The following is a 17,186-nucleotide window of genomic DNA, read 5'->3' on the forward strand; positions in this document are numbered from 1 at the left end:
GACAGTCACCTGGGAAACTGGGCTCACAGGTCGCTTCTCCTGCGACATTAACTCCCGCCCCGGACCCTGTGGGCAGGCGGCCTCGCGGACCTAACGGGCGACAGGACATTGTCGTCGTGCACACATCGCACTACGCGGGAGTGATGCCCGACGCGGACACGCAGAGACGCCAGTGAGAAGAGGAAGGACAGCAGGGCAGTGGGCACGGCGGCCCCGTCCACCCCGCCCACAGCCACTGAGACTCTCCTGCCCTCACAACACGTCCCCCAGTGGCTGCCTGGCTCTCAACACAGGAGAGCGTGAGCTCCGCGTCTGTTGGGTTTAATTCAAAGCCGCTCCTCACAGCCTCACAGGACAGAAACCTCCGGCGCCGTGTTCTCCGCTGTGACAAACGCACGCGCCGTGGGAAACCCGCCCAGACTGCGACCGAGGGGAACGTTCCCAACCACAGGGAGCATCTGCTCGTTTAAAAAACACGTCCGTCTGTTGCTCTTGATAAAAAAGTCTACACTATCTCCAACCAATAAATAATAAAATGGGTTGTTTTTTAAAGTATGAAATGTAAACATGGTGCCCTTCCCACACACACACACACACACACACACACACACACACACTTTAAAAATCGCGTGCGCTACACAGGGCTCTCGGACGACGGTGACACATCGGATCCCAGCGGCGGGGACCCCGACCAGAGTCGCCGCCGCCCCCGGGACAGCGCCACCGCCCTAATCAACGTCCGAGACCCCGCCCGGCACGGGAGCTACTCCAGGGCCAAGAGAGCATCTCATGTCCGCAACGAACGGGGATCTGAGACCAGCAACCTGCGGGCGAAACAGGACCCGCACGCGTCCTGAGCAAGTCAGGTTGTTATCTCACCAACCAGCCCAGCGCCTGGCATCTAAGGGGGAAATCACAGAACTCCCACCCAACAGCCTGCCCCGTGGATGTGCGTCCTGCCTGGCAGGGAGCACGGGGGTTCAGTCGCGAGAGGCCGGCTGCGGGTTGGGAGGGTGGGCCAGGCTTCCCCCTTCCTCCCCCCGCCCCCCATGGGGCTGAGTAATCCCAGGGTCTGACCCCACCCAGGACGCACCCATCACAGCTTCCCACCCCTCCCGGCTCTCCCTCTTCTCTCCAGGCCGGGGGTGCCTCTTGGGGAAACTTCAGCTCCTGCAGCCCCCTCGGCACTCAGGGCCCGGGTTTCGAGCAGGAACAGCTCGGAGCTGGCCACCGGCTGCGACTGCGATGAAACATTCCGGACCCCCAGCCGAGAGCCGCCACCTGGGCCAGCGACCAGGACGCCATGGCGCATCAGGCAGCCTCCCCGCTGCGGCCACACAGCCCCAGGGCGCAGCCGCGGTAACAAGCTTCCTCCACCATCTCCCACGCGGGCTGGGAGTCAGGACCGAATCACCGAGCGCGGCCAGGGAGCATGTTCGCCGACGATCCGAACAAGACCTGGAGGGGCCGGGAGGCTCCCACCCGCCCGCTGGGATGACGGCAGGTGCCTTCTCCCCGCTCCCCGGTCAGAGCCAGGACCGCAGAGGGGAATGAGGTTCTAGAAGGCGGCCGGGGCGTCATAACTTTTTCTAAACAACCAGGGTCCCGGGCTGGCAGAGGGAAGAGACAGGCGGGGACGTGAGTTCCCCAAAACTGCAGACACTGCCGGTGACTCCACAGTAGCCGGCCTGCCGCGGCCCCAGCCGGCGGGCAGCGGGGTTCCCAGGCCCCTCCACGCCGCGCTGAGGCCTGCAGTGAGGACAGAGGGAAACAGAGTTTTGGTCCATAAAATGGGAGGTTGTTTAGGGGGGAGGATTGTCGAGAATTACTCCTACGTCACTAAGGGCCTTTCTTCGCGGTCCGTGGCCTGTGGCTGCCCCGCACGCTGGTCTTGGGCGAGCAGCACCGGCCCGGGGGCATCGGCTGCCGGCTGGACCCCGGCGCAGCCTGGCCGCTCCCTAGGGCTCGTCGAAGAGCTGGAGGTCCAGGCGGACCACAATCTCCCCCGTGGGCACTTCGTGCAGCAGGAGACACTTGGTCACCGGGCCCTTGGAGCCCTGGTCCCTCTTGATGTCGGCCACGCGGATCTCCGTCCGGCCCAGGAAATCTGAAAGGAGAGCGAACAGGCCTGCTCAGGGAGGGCTCCGCCTCGTCCAGGCGCGGACCTGGCGTGTGGGGGCTCCCGCGAACCGTCCTCTCCTCCTGCGAGAAGGGAGCGAGGTTGGCGTGCGGGAGCCCACGGCTCGGTGGCCCACAGCTCGGTGGCCCACGGAGCAGGAAGCAGAGGAGAAGGGGTGGGCGTGGAGGAGCGTCCGGAAGGACTGAGATGCAGACGCGGCCCCCACCCCTGGGCCTCCCTCGGGCTGCAGCTGCCCGGGAGGCCCCGCACACGCAGGGGTCACGGGAGCCGCCCCACCTGCCGTGGACGTGACGAGCACGTCTGGGACGAAGCTGGGCGGTCGCTCCCCCAGGGCTGGCACAGGGCGCGCTCTGCCCTCAGACACTGAGTGTCCGCACGAGAATAGGACGGGCGTGAGCCATTTAGACCTGGCAGGCCTGTGGGACACACGATGGTGCTACAGGCCTCGGACCAGCAGCGCCTTTCCCCGGCATTTGACAGCTACTGGCTGTGGTCTCCTAGGACCCAGGCTCTCGGCACAGGCTCCCGTGGAAACCGGGAAGCTGGTCTGGTGGACAGACACGGGCTGATGCGCACCCCTCCGCCCCCCCCTGCCCCTGCAATTCACGGGGAAAATCTCTGATGTAAAAACACCAGGACGGTCCAGCCAGCATGGCTCAGTGGTTGAGCATCGACCTTTGAACCAGGAGGTCACAGTTCAGTTTGATTCCTGGTCAGGGCACATGCCTGGGTTGCGGGCTTGATCCCCGATGTGGGGCATGCAGGAGGCAGCCAGCCAATCAATGATTCTCTCTCACCATTGATATTTCTCTCTCTCCCTCTCTCTCTCTCTGAAATCAATGATATATATATAGATAGATAGATAGATATATATATAGATAGATAGATATATATATATTTTTTTTTTAAGTACGAAATGTTTAAAAGAGAAACAACGCCAGGAGGTTCAACACGCACCCAGCAGGGCGTCACTGTGTCCTGCTGCTTCTGTTCAGGAAGAAACCCAGCGCAGCCTCCGACCTTCCCACGTCAGAGTGAGAGCAGCAGGGCACCCCGAAGGCCCAGACGGAGGCGCCCTCGCCAGTCCCGGCGGCAACGCACCCTCCGGGAGACACTTCAACCGGAAGGGCAGGTGGGCCTCGCCCCGGTCACTGCCGGCCACGCCCGCTCTTTCCGGGCTTGGCGACCCGGAACAGGGGGGATGTGGAGCAGCAGCACAGGCCGCCCTGACCAGGGGCAACGCCACCAAAGGACACGCGGACGCGCCTCCGCTCAGCGCCGGTGTGTCCGATCACAGGGCCTTTGGCCGAGGCTCCGGGTGCGGCCTCTGTAGCCACCTGCTCCGGGGAAGCACCGGCCCAGGTGCTTGTCGGGGGGCGGGACCCCGAATCCCAGGCGCTGTGCCTGCTCCGAGCGCCCGGCAGAGGAGCTGAGCCCCGCCCGGCTCCGGCCGCGCTTCCGGGGGGAGCCCCGGGCCCACCAGGCCTGGCTGCCGGGGACTCACCGTCCGGGGAGAACTGGTCCCTCTCGAACACGGTGATGCAGAGCACCTCCTGCTCCAGGTCCCGGATGAAGAACTGGCAGGTGGAGTTCCACTTGGGGTTCAGGGTGTCCTGCATGGTCTTGGTGATGTGGCACTGGGAGCCCATGGTCACCTCGCAGTACGGGTTGCTCTTCCCTGGAGCGAACAGGCCTGCTGACTCCCGCCCAGGAGGGCTCTCGGGGCGCAAGGTGGGTTCTCGGGGCGCGGGGCGGGCTCTCAGGGCACGGGGAGGGCTCTCGGGGCGCGGGGCGGGCTCTCGGGGCGCGGGGCGGGCTCTCAGGGTGTGGGCGGGTCACGTCATGTGGGCAGCCCTGCCCTCTGCAGCCACGTCTATTCCCTCACTACACGCTTAACAAGTGGCAGAGGCTGGAGAGCCCGGCAGCAGCTCCCGCACCGGCATCACTTAAACTAGGAGCCCATCGCGGTGCGTGACTGGCACGGGGCCGCCCTCCTCGCTCTGGCCCGAGACTGGGGCCCGTGTGCTGGGAAACGGGCCACGCGGCCTCCCCGAGGGCAGACGGTGGGAGGGAGTCAAGGAACAGAACAGGTTCTGAGCAAGTGCTGGAAACCACTCGGGAGGGAAACACGGGATGAGGGAACCGCATCTGACTGGGCCGGGTGGTGGGGTGCGGGGGCCGCCCGGGGCCTTACCGTGGGACCGGCAGGGCTTCAGCTCGATGCCCTCCACCACGTTCACCATCAGCCTCCCGATCCCCGTCGCCCTCTGCGAACGGACTGCGACGCGGAAAAGGCAGCCCAGATGCTTCATCAACCGCGGACCCCTTTCCGCCCTGCCCGCCTCCGCTTCAGGCACCTGCCCCTTCAGGGACCCTCCTCCTCGCCTTAAACTCTGCGTCTGGCTCCCCGAGTCTGCCGCTCCCCATCCTGCACCCCACTCCCCTCCTCCCCCACCTCCACCTTCTCAGGGCCCGTCCCCGCCCCGCCCCCCCAGGCGCACCCTCCGCTCTAAGGGCCCCGCCCCCCCCCAGGCGCACCCTCCGCTCTAAGGGCCCAGCCCCCCCAAGGCGCACCCTCCGCTCTAAGGGCCCAGCCCCCCCCAGGCGCACCCTCCGCTCTAAGGGCCCCCCCAGGGCCCGCGGCCGGGCAGCGGCCTCACCCAGGTACGCCTTCTCCCGCTTCTTCTTCTCCGTCTCTATGTAGAGCTCGGACGCCGCTTTGATCTTCTGCACCCAGGCCGTCCTGGAAGGAGAGACGGAAGGTGGGGAGGACCGTGGGCTCCAGCCGTCGGAACGCAGCTCCGGGCGGCTGCACTTGGCCCAGCAACAAGGGCTCGGAGAGCAAGTTCGTTCGCCACGCGATGCTCACAGTGACCCTGCCGTGGGCAGGGAGGCCAGAGGGGCGCGTGGGGGGATGTTCCCGGGACCTCATGGCGCCCGTGGAGGAGACCGGTGTCCTGGGCGCTCCCTGGGCGACGGGCCCACGGCTGCGCCCCTGCCTTCCGGGAGCAGCACACACCTGCCCGCTCGGCCAGCTCGACCAGCCAGGCTCTGGCTCCCTAACCGTCAGGGAAGAGGGACCGCGGGCAAGCCTTCATCTTTCAGGCCCATCTGCACGGAACCGGCCCGTTTCCACGTGGCTCACATGCTCCCTGCATGGAACCGGCCCGTTTCCGCGTGGCACACGCTCCCTGCACGGAACCGGCCCGTTTCCGCGTGGCTCACGCTCCCTGCACGGAACCGGCCCGTTTCCGCGTGGCACACGCTCCCTGCACGGAACCGGCCCGTTTCCGCGTGGCTCACGCTCCCTGCACGGAACCGGCCCGTTTCCGCGTGGCACACGCTCCCTGCACGGAACCGGCCCGTTTCCGCGTGGCACACGCTCCCTGCACGGAACCGGCCCGTTTCCGCGTGGCACACGCTCCCTGGAATGTTCTGGCCTGTGTCCACTCCTCCCGGAAGCCGATCTGTTTCCTTTGGCTCCGGGCAGACACGGAAGCAAAGTGCCCACAGCTCCGGGGTCCAGAATGTCTGTCCAGGAGGGGGGGGGGGGCCTGTTAACCCCCAAGGCGCTTTCCTTTTGCTTCCTGCCGCCTGGGAGGCCTGAGCTGCTCGTTCATCTCAAAGAAATGACGAAGATTCCTGCCCAGGAACGCCTAGCAGATGAGTGTCAATTCTTTCTATTTGGAAACATTCCCGCCACGTGTCCACCTCCCGGAGCTCTAGAAGCAAGGACAGGACCTGCCCGCCCCCTCCAGCCAGAGGCTGAGGCTCGGGATGGGGACCGTGGGCCTGCCGGCTCATTTAATGCCCCACATGGGCTGCACCTGACGGGACCCGGTGCCAGGGAGGCGGCGGCTCTTACCTCTCGTTGATGCTCTCTGCCCGGAGGGTGTAGACTCGGTCGATGTGGGAGATGTGGAAGATGGGCTCATCCCCAGATGGGTCGGTGGGTAATTTTACTAGAACCTCATTTAGGAAAATGGGCTGAAAAATAATGCACGGGCATTATAAAAACCAGATGGCATCTGTGTTCCGGTGAACTCGAGTGCGTGTGTGTGTGTGTGTGTGTGTGTGTGTTCTAGTAAACGCTACCAGAATAATGATTCTGTGTTAGCATCAACTTTCATAGGTAGCAAATCCTATATAATAACAGGGTAACATGCAAATCGACCGAGAGGCGGATTCATTGGTCGCTATGATGCGCACTGACCACCAGGGGGCAGACGCTCCATACAGGAGCTGCCCCCTGGTGGTCAGCGTGCTCCCACAGGGGGAGCGCACTGGGCCTCTAGTTATAAATATGGGACTCCCCATCTTGCAGGTATTTTTTAAAAATAAATTTTATTGATTTCAGAGAGGAAAGGAGACAGAGAGAGAGAAACATCCATGATGAGAGAGAATCATTGACTGGCTGCTTCCTGCACGCCCCCTATTGGGGATGGAGCCTGCAACCCGGGCCTGTGCCCTGACTGGGAATCGAACTGTGACCTCCTGGTTCGTAGGCTGACGCTCAGCCCAGAGCCCCGCCGGCCGGGCTTGCAGGTCTTGCTAAGTCCTTCTGAATGAGAACCTGTCTGTTTTACCTGCAGCAAACAGCCGCCATCAGCCTTACAGCCAAGCAATCCCTCCGAAGATTTCCATACACAGTTGCTAGGGGAGATGTAGGTGTGTACACTGTTCTTTTTCTGAATGAAGGTTAATACTGATTCAGAGAAAACTCATCTGTCAGAACACTCCACAGGGCCAACTGTAGAAAAACAGTGTCCTGTGACAATGAGACACACAGCACAGCGGGCACGTGGGAGCAGCCTAAATGAGTAGCTCAGGGGCACCCCGCCCAGCGACTGTTCTGATCGGCTGGAAAAGTGGGGGTGTGGATGTGTCAAGTAACCTTGGGGCAGTTTGGAGGGGGACCTGGGATATTGGGAAGGTGGGCACCTCTCCTGCGCCCGCCTCATCTGCACAGTTGACTGTGAGCCCCGCCAGGGCAGGTGTGCCTTCGTCGGTCTGGGGGGCCCGCAGCAGCCACTGGGCAGCTAACGGATGTACATCCACTGCCCTGAGCGCTGCCCCTCCTGGGAGCACAGGCACCACTCAGAGGCCGTGTGAGTGGGTCCCGACCACCGCAATGAAGCGGGTGGTGGTCTTTTTGCTGGGGAGGGTCTTGCCTTCAATTTATAAAAAACACAATTTCAGCCCGGCCGGCGTGGCTCAGTGACTGAGCGTCGACCTATGAACCAGGAGGTCACGGTTCGATTCCCGGTCAGGGCACAGGCCCGGGTTGCAGGCTCCATCCCCGGTGTGGGGCGTGCAGGAGGCAGCCGACCCATGATCTCTCTCATCATTGATGTTTCTATCTCTCTCTCCCTCTCCCTTCCTCTCTGAAATCAATAAAAATATATATTTTTAAAAACAACACAATTTCTGTGAAGGTCAACAAGAGAAGCTCAGGAAGACGGGCACGCAGTCACCCTAACCCTGGCCTCCCCGCCCCTCCTCCTCCACCCACGGCCCCCTCTGGACTCTCCTGGGAACGGCCGCCCACAGCACCGGACGCGCCGTCGCGTGCGACTCACGGTTTTGTACATCTTGTACTGCAGGCTGGACTTGGGGCTGAAGACCTTGTCGGTGCCCGAGGAGCCCAGCGGCTTCACGATCTGCGTGAGCAGCAGGAAGTCGTTGAAGAGGAAGCCGTACAGCTCCTTGTTGCTCTTGGCCTTGTAGAGCTTCCCGCTGTGCAGGAACTTGCGTGGCCCCAGGCAGTTGGTCACCGAGTTGAACACAAGTTGCTGAGAAGGAAGACAAAGCCCAGAGAAGGCAGGAGGGAGGCGGGTCAGGCGGAGGCTGCCGATTCTGCCTCTGAAAGCACCTGCTGCATCGGATCTGGGGCCCGAAGGACCTTGGGATCATCGTGCTGGCCCGGCCGTGTGGCTCAGCGGTGAGCATCGACCTAGGAACCAGGAGGTCACGGTTCCATCCCGGTCAGGGCACAGGCCCGGGTGGCGGGCTCCATCCCCAGTGGGGGGCGTGCAGGAGGCAGCCGGTCAATGATTCTCTCTCATCGTTGACGTTTCTATCTCTCTACCTCTCCCTTCCTCTCTGACATCAATAAAAAAAAACAAAATGAATAAAAAAAGAGAGTATCACGCTGAGCGAAATAAGTCAGACAGGAAAAGTGAGGCCGTAGGATCTCACTCGCGTGGGACATAAAACCTAAAGCAGCAAATGAGCAAACAAGACAGACAAACTCCTCAATCCAGCATGGGGGCTGCAGGGGGAAGGGCACGGAGGGGGAGTGAAGGGTCATGGGGGTCAACCATATGGGGACAGAAGATCTGACTTTGGTGGTGGGCACACAATGCCACATACAGACGCTGCACCCTAGAATTGTACCCCTGAAACCTGTATAATCTTATTAACCAATGTCACCCCAATAAATTCAATTTAAAACAAATTGTAAAGGCCTGCTTTAAGACCTTGGGCAGTGCAAAGCTCAGGGGGCCGAGTGATGCCTCACACAAAGCCAAGCAGAATAAACACTGCGTTGGTGCGAGTCAGCCTCATCCAACTCACTGGTACTGAGTACAACTTTCTCCCTGCGACTTCCCAACCCTTAAGAGATGGGCCTGAGTGCTAAAATGCAGCTCTATCACCCCCACCTGACTCTATCATCCCCACCAGGCTTTTTCATCCCCCTGACTCTATCACCCCTGGCTCTCTCACCCCCTGGCTCTATCCTATCATGCTCTCATATCCCTGGCTCTATCATCCCATGTTATAAACCCCCCCCCCCGCTCTATCATCTTGTGCTCTATCACTCACACACACCCGGGCTCTTTCATCTCCCCACTCTATCATCCCTGGCTCTATCATCTTGTTTCCCCCCCCCGCCCTCTCTCTCTCTCTCTCTCTCTCTCTCTCTCTCTCTCTCTCTCTCTCTCACACACACACACACACACACACACACACACACACACACACAGGCTCTTTCATTCCCTTTCTCTATCATCCCCCCTAGCTCTATCATCTCATGCTCTGCCACCCCTGGCTCTATCATCTCATGTGAGCAGGTTATGAAGGGGCAGAGGAAGACTGAGGCAGGAACAACCTGACTAAGGCCTCCTTTTTTGACAGCAGCAGGAAGACTGAGGAAGAGGAAGGCCACAGCTATGCCCAGGCAGCAATATGATCCAGGCAAGTGTCACAGCCCCCATGTGCCCACACTCGGGCCTCGGGGAGATGCTCCACCCAGCATCTCTCTCCAGAAGTATGAGCCCTTCAGCTCCCCAACTGCAAAGATCCCACAGATAAACTCTGAGGGACACCGAGCCCACAAACAACAACCACAGCACAGACAGCGGAACTGCCTGTGTGGAGAGGGCGAGCACAACAGCAGACAAAAGAGAGGTCCATGACGTTAGGTACCGGCACGGTCAGGTTTGAAACACACAGGATTGGTGTTAACATGTTAGGAAATAAACGAGGAGCAAGGCCACCTGTGCAAGAAATAGGACACTAGAAAGAAACCAGCAAATCAGAGAAAATGAAGAGAGCTGCTGGGAACGGGAAAGACAGTAACTGGAATGTAAACATTCGGGGATGGGTTCAACAGCACATCAGAAGTAGCTAGAGCTGTGGGCTGGAGAGGGGGTGGTCCGTGATCTGTCCCCTTCGGGCTGGCTGCCGGGGGTCAGCGGGCCCGGGGCCGGTCCCATGCCCACCCCACCAGGCGGCGAACCTCGGACAGGCCTTCGCACTGCACGTGGGCTTGGATCCACTCCAGCCGGTCGGAGTTCTCCTTCTCCCGCACCCCCTCGTTCACCTGGGAGCACAGCTCCTCCGCCTTCTCCAGGGCGAGCCTCAGGTGGCTGTGGTCGGGGTGGTTCTCGGGCGTGTTCTCCAGGATCTGCAGGGGAGACCGGAGCACAGCGTGGGGGGGGGGGGGCATGTTTGCTGTGCATGGCGGGTGCAGCCACTCCCTGCTGGCAGGGCCCCTTGGGGGACAGGGGACGGGGGGGGGGGGGGGGGCTGCCACATTACTTACACTTGGGGTGGGAGGGGGTAGTGGCACCGAGCCTGCACTAGGGACAGAATCAAGGTCTCAGCTCTCACTTCCAACATTCAAGGTCAAAGCCACTTGGTGGCTCGGCTGAAGGTCGAGTATTATTAGCTCGTTCGGGATAAACAGCTGCTCTTTCCAGGACAAACAGCACAGGTGCTCCAACCCCTGTTGGTGCCTGATTCCACCCACGGACAGGGGGGCGCCGGCCGGACGCCATGGCCCTGGCGCCGGGGTGAGGAGCCGTGCCGCCCGCGGAAAGGGGGCGCACTCACGTTCTTGATGATCAGGGGGTATCTGGTCACCCGCTGCATGGGCTTCAGGATGAAGCTGGAGAGCGGCATCCCTTTGCAGCGCGGGTCCATGGCCAGCCTCTGCGGGGAGAGGTTCCTTAAGGCGCGCGAGCCCGGCCTCAGCGCCGCGGCTGCTGATTCACTGAGCGGCCGCGGGGAGGAGGGCGGGCGGCGCCGGGCCGTCCCGGGGTCCAGGCCCTGCGGTGCGACTCGGGCTCGCGGTTCCTCTCTCAGGGAGGAGATGAGAGACTACTTCTCCTGGATATTTGCAAAAATTCCCGAACAGTCCCCAGTGCGAGATGAATAGAAATGCCCCGTCGGTCCCAGGACGCCAAGGGCTGTGCCGTGGCTGTGTGATGGAGCCTGCCCACGCCCGGGGTCAGGGGTCAGGACTCCGGATTCGGGGCCTGCGGGTGTCTCCCCCATGGACTCCCCACCTCTTTCTTCCGTCCCTTGTGCCAATTCTGTCCATTTATCTGGAGGAAAGAGTCCTTCTGTCCCCCAAAGTGATCCTCTCCACAGTCACGGGGGGCGGGGGGGGTGGGGGGTGGAGAGGAGCAGAGGGGGGGAATGGGGGGTGGGCAGTGACGACTCTCAAGGCATCGGTGTAACCATGACCGCCCAGCTGGGGACTGTGGGTGCTGCACCGGTGGCAGACGCCATTCTTCCAGCAGCAAGGCCTGTCACACCCCCAGGGGTGAGGCTGGAGAGCTTCTGGGGGGGGAGGGGGCGGGGGGAGGTGAGGAGGGGCGACCAGCTCTGGCCCTGGGCCCTGGGCCGGTGTCAGCATCTCCCTGAAGGTCAAGGGCATGGGGATGAGCTCCTCCAGCCTGTGCCTGGAGGACCCACCATGGCGCCCACCCGGCAGCCCAGCCCTGCTCTGCAGCCTGCAGCCCCAGACCGACTTCTCCCCTGGGACTGACTTCACAGCGCCCCACGCACTGGCAGCAAACAGCTGCCTTTAATGTAGAGAAACTCCGAGGGAAGGACCCACAAACACATGCGATGCTGTGGCCGAGGAGAGCCGGCAGGGAGGGGCCTCAGACACATGCTGGGCGGAGGGACGCCTGCCCCCGGGCATCGGTGCAAAGACAGCGAGTCGTCATCAGCATGTTCTCTATTCAGCGAAACCGTTATTTATCCCCTTCTTTTATTTCCTCTGGGAGAGGTGGTGAGGCTGACATGCCCACCAGGGACCCCCCGGGCCACAGCCTACTCCCCGGGCCACAGACACAGGGCCTGGGCCCCCAGCAGCACCCCCCTACATCCCCACGAGGACGCACAGGTCTCCAGACCCCTGCTCCCCCCCCCCCCCCCGAGGCAGAGGCCCTGGCACGTCACACCCTGGGTCCGAGCCCGTCAGGAAGCACCAGGCGGGGCAGGAACAGGGTCGCTGGGGCTGCAGGCCGCCCTCCAGGCGAAGGGCAGAGACCAGCAAAGAGCGGAAGCGCCCGGATGAACCAGAGCAGGAAACCCGGCCCTGCCCGCCCTCCGGGGCCTGAGAATGAGACGGAGAACCTTAACCTGAATCCAAACACCACCAGCACCTGGACAGCAGCTCCTTTAGCAGAACTTTGCCTTGAATTAGCCCCGGACACACCCAGGGGCCCAGGACAGCCGCTGGGGGCAGGGTCCCGCCCAGCCCGGCTCCTGACCTTGACGAAGTCCTTGAAGTCGGGGGCCTCGTCCGTCTTCTGCTGGATGAGGGCCGCCCCATTGAGCTGGCAGCTGCAGAAGCGGATGTAGGGCTGCATGTGCGGCAGCTGGGCCGTCAGGATGTCCCCGATCATCTTCACCGGCATCCTCTCCCCCGACATCTTCTTGCGAACTCTCAGCGCTCTGCGTGGAGACACGGCAGGTGAGACCCGCCCTCGCGCTGTCCGCCCGGACAGAAACGGGACGTGTGTGAGGGACAGGTGCCCAAGGGCCATTAAAGGGCCTATGTGGGGACAGGGACAGAGAAAGACAGGAGTCTAGTGCAGTGATGGTGAACCTTTTGGGCTCGGCGTGTCAGCATTTTGAAAAACCCTAACTTAACTCTGGTGCCGTGTCACATATAGAAATCTTTTGATATTTGCAACCATAGTAAAACAAAGATGTATATTTTTGATATTTATTTTATATATTTAAATGCCATTTAACAAAGAAAAATCAACCAAAAAAATGAGTTCGCGTGTCACCTCTGACACGCGTGTCATAGGTTCGCCATCACTGGTCTAGTGCTACGGGGGTCATCAGAGTGTTTCTCTTGGATGTGACAGCTGTTTGCTGGCTCTTAGGCATAAATCAAGTTTTCTGATGGACAAATACAGGATCCGTTCTTCAGTCACTCAGACAGGGTCCCTGTGTCAACGTGTCCCTTGACAGGTCATCTGTGGGGAAGGACGCAGCCGGTGTGGCCCCGAGAGAGCCTGTTTCGGGGCCAATCCCGCCCAAGGGAAATACGGTGGCCAGGGGACATGCAGGCTCACTTTCAGATTAAATAGCACATAACTAAGGTGGCACATCGGCTACCACAGGAAAACGATCCTATTAACTTCACAAGGCCAAGTACGAATGATGCCCGACTCACTGCCTCCTCGCTGCGGCTAATCTGACCTTAACCTGAGGAGAGGAGTTCTGAAGAGAGGAGCCCAACACAGTAACAGACCAGTGGACCCAGACATGTGTATCCTGGCAGCTAAGAGGGCCTGGAGGGCCTGGCGGTGTCTGCTCTGGGGTCCGGCTGCACTGCGTGTTCAGGGCCATCCCTGCCACCTGTAATACGTGACCCCAACACTGGACTCTAGGAAAGGGCACTGAGCTTCTCACACAGAAAGGACAGCAATGCACTGTGAGGGCAGGACCACAGCAGGTGAGGCCCTGAGTGTGTTCTGCCTACCCTAGTGATCATGGGGGAAGGGGGATAGATGGATAGATAGGTAGATGGATGGGTAAATGGATGGATGGGTGGGTGAGTAGGTGGATGGATAGATGGGTGAGTAAATGGATGGGTAGGTAGATGAATGGGTAGATGGATAGATGGGTGGGTGGGTGGATGGATGGATGGATGGATGGATGGATGGATGGATGAGTAAATGAATGGGTAGGTGGATGGATGGGTGGGTAGGTGGATAGATGGATAGATAGGTAGATGGATGGGTAAATGGATGGATGGGTGGGTGGGTAGGTGGATGGATAGATGGGTGAGTAAATGGATGGGTAGGTAGATGAATGGGTGGATGGATGGATGAGTGGGTGGATGGATGGGTAGGTGAATGGATGGAATGGGTGGGTGGGTGGATGGATGGATGGGTGGATGGATAGATGGATGAGTGGATGGATGGGTGGGTGGGTGGATGGATGGATGGATGGATGGGTAGATGGATAGATGGGTGGGTGGATGGATGGATGGATGGATGGATGGATGGATGGATGGGTAGGTGGATAGATGGATGGATGGATGGATGGATGGATGGATGGATGGATGGATGGATGGGTGGATGGATGGGTGGATGGATGGGTGGATGGAGGGTAGGTAGATGGATGGATGGATGGATGGGTAGGTGGGTGGGTAGGTGGATGGATGGATGGATGGATGGATGGATGGATGGATAGATGGGTGGGTGGATGGATGGATGGATGGATGGATGGGTAGGTAGATGGATGGATGGATGGATGGATGGATGGATGGATGGATGGATGGATGGATGGATAGGTGGATGGATGGGTGGATGGATGGATGGGTAGATGGATGGGTGGGTGGGTGGATGGATGGATGGATGGATGGGTGTGGATGGATGGGTAGGTGGGTGGATGGATGGATGGGCAGGTGGATGGATGGGCAGGTGGGTGGATGGATGGATGGATGGATGGATGGATGGGTATGGATGGATGGGTAGGTGGATGGATGGGTGGGTGGATGGATGGATGGATGGATGGATAGATGGGTAGGTGGATGGATGGATGGATGGATGGATGGATGGATGGATGGATGGATGGATTGATGGATGGATGGATGGGTAGGTGGATGGATGGGTGGGTGGGTGGATGAGTGGAGGGAGAGAAGACACAGAAAGGCCTGGGGAGCCACTCCAACCCCACCTCTGTGGGCCAACCCCTTGGGGACACGCCCACCCCCTCCACACCCCCATGGAGAGCTGTCCAAGCAAAAGGCTCTTTAACCTGCAGGTCTGTTTTCCCAAGAAACCCTCTGAGTCTATTGTGAACAGCTTGTCTCAACCCTCCAGGCTCAGGTCTGGTAGGTTCCGAGGTCACCTCACCCCCTTGCGCCAGGTGAGAAGGCAGCGCCCACCAAGGGCCCAAGCCCAGCACTGACTACGCACCAGGCGCCCCAATAAGAACACTGCGTGTGGGTGACTGTTGTCCCTCCTTACGGGTGGGGACAGGAGGCCCAGGAGGTGGAGTGACTTGCTCAGGGACACACGGCGGTGGGAATAGCAGTCTGCGAGCCCCTCACCCTCCACAGGCCCCTCCTCAGGGAGGGAACGGAAGTCCCTCCCTGAAGCCCCTGGGTCGTCTGGATTCTGAGTCTTTCCTCTGAGCAGGTTTCCAGCCTTCCTCTCCCCTCCGGGCACGTGGACTAATTACCGAAACCCTGGGACACACCAAAAAGTATATGTTTGCCAATCTGACAAAATAAAAAGGTATAATTTTGATTCACACCGGACGGCTATTGTGTGTTTTTTTAAAAAAATAAAATCATGTTTTTACTGATTTCAGAGAGAGAGAGAGAAACACCAATGATGAAAGAGAATCTGATCAGCTGCCTCCTGCAGGCGCCCAACTGGGATCAAGCCGGCAACGCGGGCCTGTGCCCTGACCGGGAATCGAACCCCTGACCTTCTGGTTCAAAGGTCAACGCTCAACCACTGAGCCTCACCAGCCGGGCTGTTATCATCTTTTTCTTTGACAATCTGAGGGAAGAGAGGTCAGCGCCCCTGACTAAAGAGTCGGGTATCGCATGTTTTAAACACCCTGGTGGCAGCCCCCTCCCCGCCGCCCCGGCTGAAAACGGCTGCCTAGAACTGAGAGAGCAGACGCTGCACGTTCTGCCCACGGCCAGCTCTGTGCCTCCTCTGCGTCCCTGTCCCTCGCACACACCCTCGGGGAAGCAGGACCTGAACTTGTAAGGACAACACAGGGACCACATTTAGGACAAGCCGCTTTGACCACGTGACCGCAGGCTCAGGGATGGGCAGATCGGGGCTGAGCGTCTCGGGCCCAGCGGGGGGAGGCCCGGGCTCCCCACTGGCCGCCGCGCTGGCCGCCCGGGTCCTAGCCAGTGTGTCACGTGAGGGCCTGGCAGGGAACTTGGTGAGGATGTAACCCAATCCTCTCTTTGTACAGGTGGGGAAACTGAGGCTCACAGGGCAGTGAGTCGGGCTCCAGCCGCAGGTCTCCTATCCCTGGCCACTGCCTCTGAGAACGGACTGAAATAAAAAGTCAGCAGTGCTCGGGCCAGGTCTCAGGCCAGGGCCACCGTCTCCACCTGTGGGGACCAGGAATGTCCCAGGAGACTGACATTCGCCCGTGGGAACAGGTCCAAGGGGGGCCCCACGCCCGGATGCAGCCAGCAGCCAGCAGAGCCGGGTGGAGATCCTAGACCCACAGTCAGAGAAGACCCTGTGCCCTGGAAAGGGGCGCGTGTCTGGAAAGCGTGAGAGCCAGCAAGAGCCATGGTGCTGGCACGTGGAGGTGAGCACCAGGCAGGAGGAAGCGGCACATGCATGGCGGGCGCAGGATGGACACACGGACGGACACACGGACGGACGCGCAGCATGCGGGGCGCGGCGAGGCGAGGCGGCGGGGTTAGCTTACTTCAGCAGCTTGATGTTACACATAATCAGCTCCTTCCAGTTAACAAAAGTCATAGCGCCCTCTTTCTCTGTGAGCAGCTCAGCCTCCATCAGGGGTTTCTGAAAGATCTGCAGGCAGAGAGGAGCGGGTCAGAGAGCGGGTCAGCCAGCCCGGCCCCGCGCAGACCTGTTCAGAGCGGGGAGCCCCGGGGGAGCCCCAAGCAGAGCCCGCCGCCCTGCCTTTCTGAAGGAGGGGGAGGGGGGAAAGGGGGTCCCCAGCAGATCTGCATTGTTTTGCAAGGGGGGCCCTGGAGTGTGGAGGACCAGCCCGCACACCCCAGGACATAGCTGAGGCCTGTACGCAGCCGCCCACCATTGGACCTGCCACCAGGGCATGGGCACAGGGCACAGTAGGACTTAGATGCACGTGGTGGTGAGTGACTCCCTGGGCATCTGAGGGGGGCAGCCCTGCGGCCTTGGGACAGACTGCACTGCTGGGCCTCTACCTGTGGGGACAGAGCCGGCACGCAGGTGGGGACAGAGCCGGCACACAGGGTGGGGACAGAGCCGGCACGCAGGTGGGGGACAGAGCCGGCACGCAGGTGGGGGACAGAGCCGGCACGCAGGGTGGGGACAGAGCCGGCACGCAGGTGGGGGACAGAGCCGGCACGCAGGTGGGGACAGAGCCGGCACGCAGGTGGGGGACAGAGCCGGCACGCAGGTGGGGACAGAGCCGGCACGCAGGTGGGGACAGAGCCGGCACGCAGGTGGGGACAGAGCCGGCACGCAGGTTGGGGACAGAGCCGGCACGCAGGTGGGGGACAGAGCCGGCACGCAGGTGGGGACAGAACTGGCACACAGGGTGGGGGACAGAGCCGGCACACAGGTGGGGA

At 60.9% G+C, this 17,186-nt stretch overlaps 1 protein-coding gene across 1 annotated transcript in view; it reads right to left on the reverse strand.

Moving 5' to 3' along the window:
- Positions 1-1,576: 1,576 nt before the first annotated feature.
- ITSN1 (intersectin 1) overlaps positions 1,577-17,186 on the reverse strand; it is a 149,053-nt gene continuing 133,443 nt past the window's right edge. Inside the window, 10 exon segments of the mRNA XM_036347475.1 lie at positions 1,577-2,107; positions 3,645-3,818; positions 4,335-4,418; positions 4,801-4,883; positions 6,006-6,127; positions 7,720-7,932; positions 9,882-10,049; positions 10,478-10,576; positions 12,151-12,334; positions 16,316-16,422. Of these exon segments, the coding sequence (XP_036203368.1) occupies positions 1,959-2,107; positions 3,645-3,818; positions 4,335-4,418; positions 4,801-4,883; positions 6,006-6,127; positions 7,720-7,932; positions 9,882-10,049; positions 10,478-10,576; positions 12,151-12,334; positions 16,316-16,422 (1,383 nt within the window). The 3' untranslated portion in view covers positions 1,577-1,958.

The sequence above is a fragment of the Myotis myotis genome, unplaced genomic scaffold, assembly GCF_014108235.1.
Source record: "Myotis myotis isolate mMyoMyo1 unplaced genomic scaffold, mMyoMyo1.p scaffold_m19_p_2, whole genome shotgun sequence".
NCBI classification, from domain to species: Eukaryota; Metazoa; Chordata; class Mammalia; order Chiroptera; family Vespertilionidae; genus Myotis; species Myotis myotis.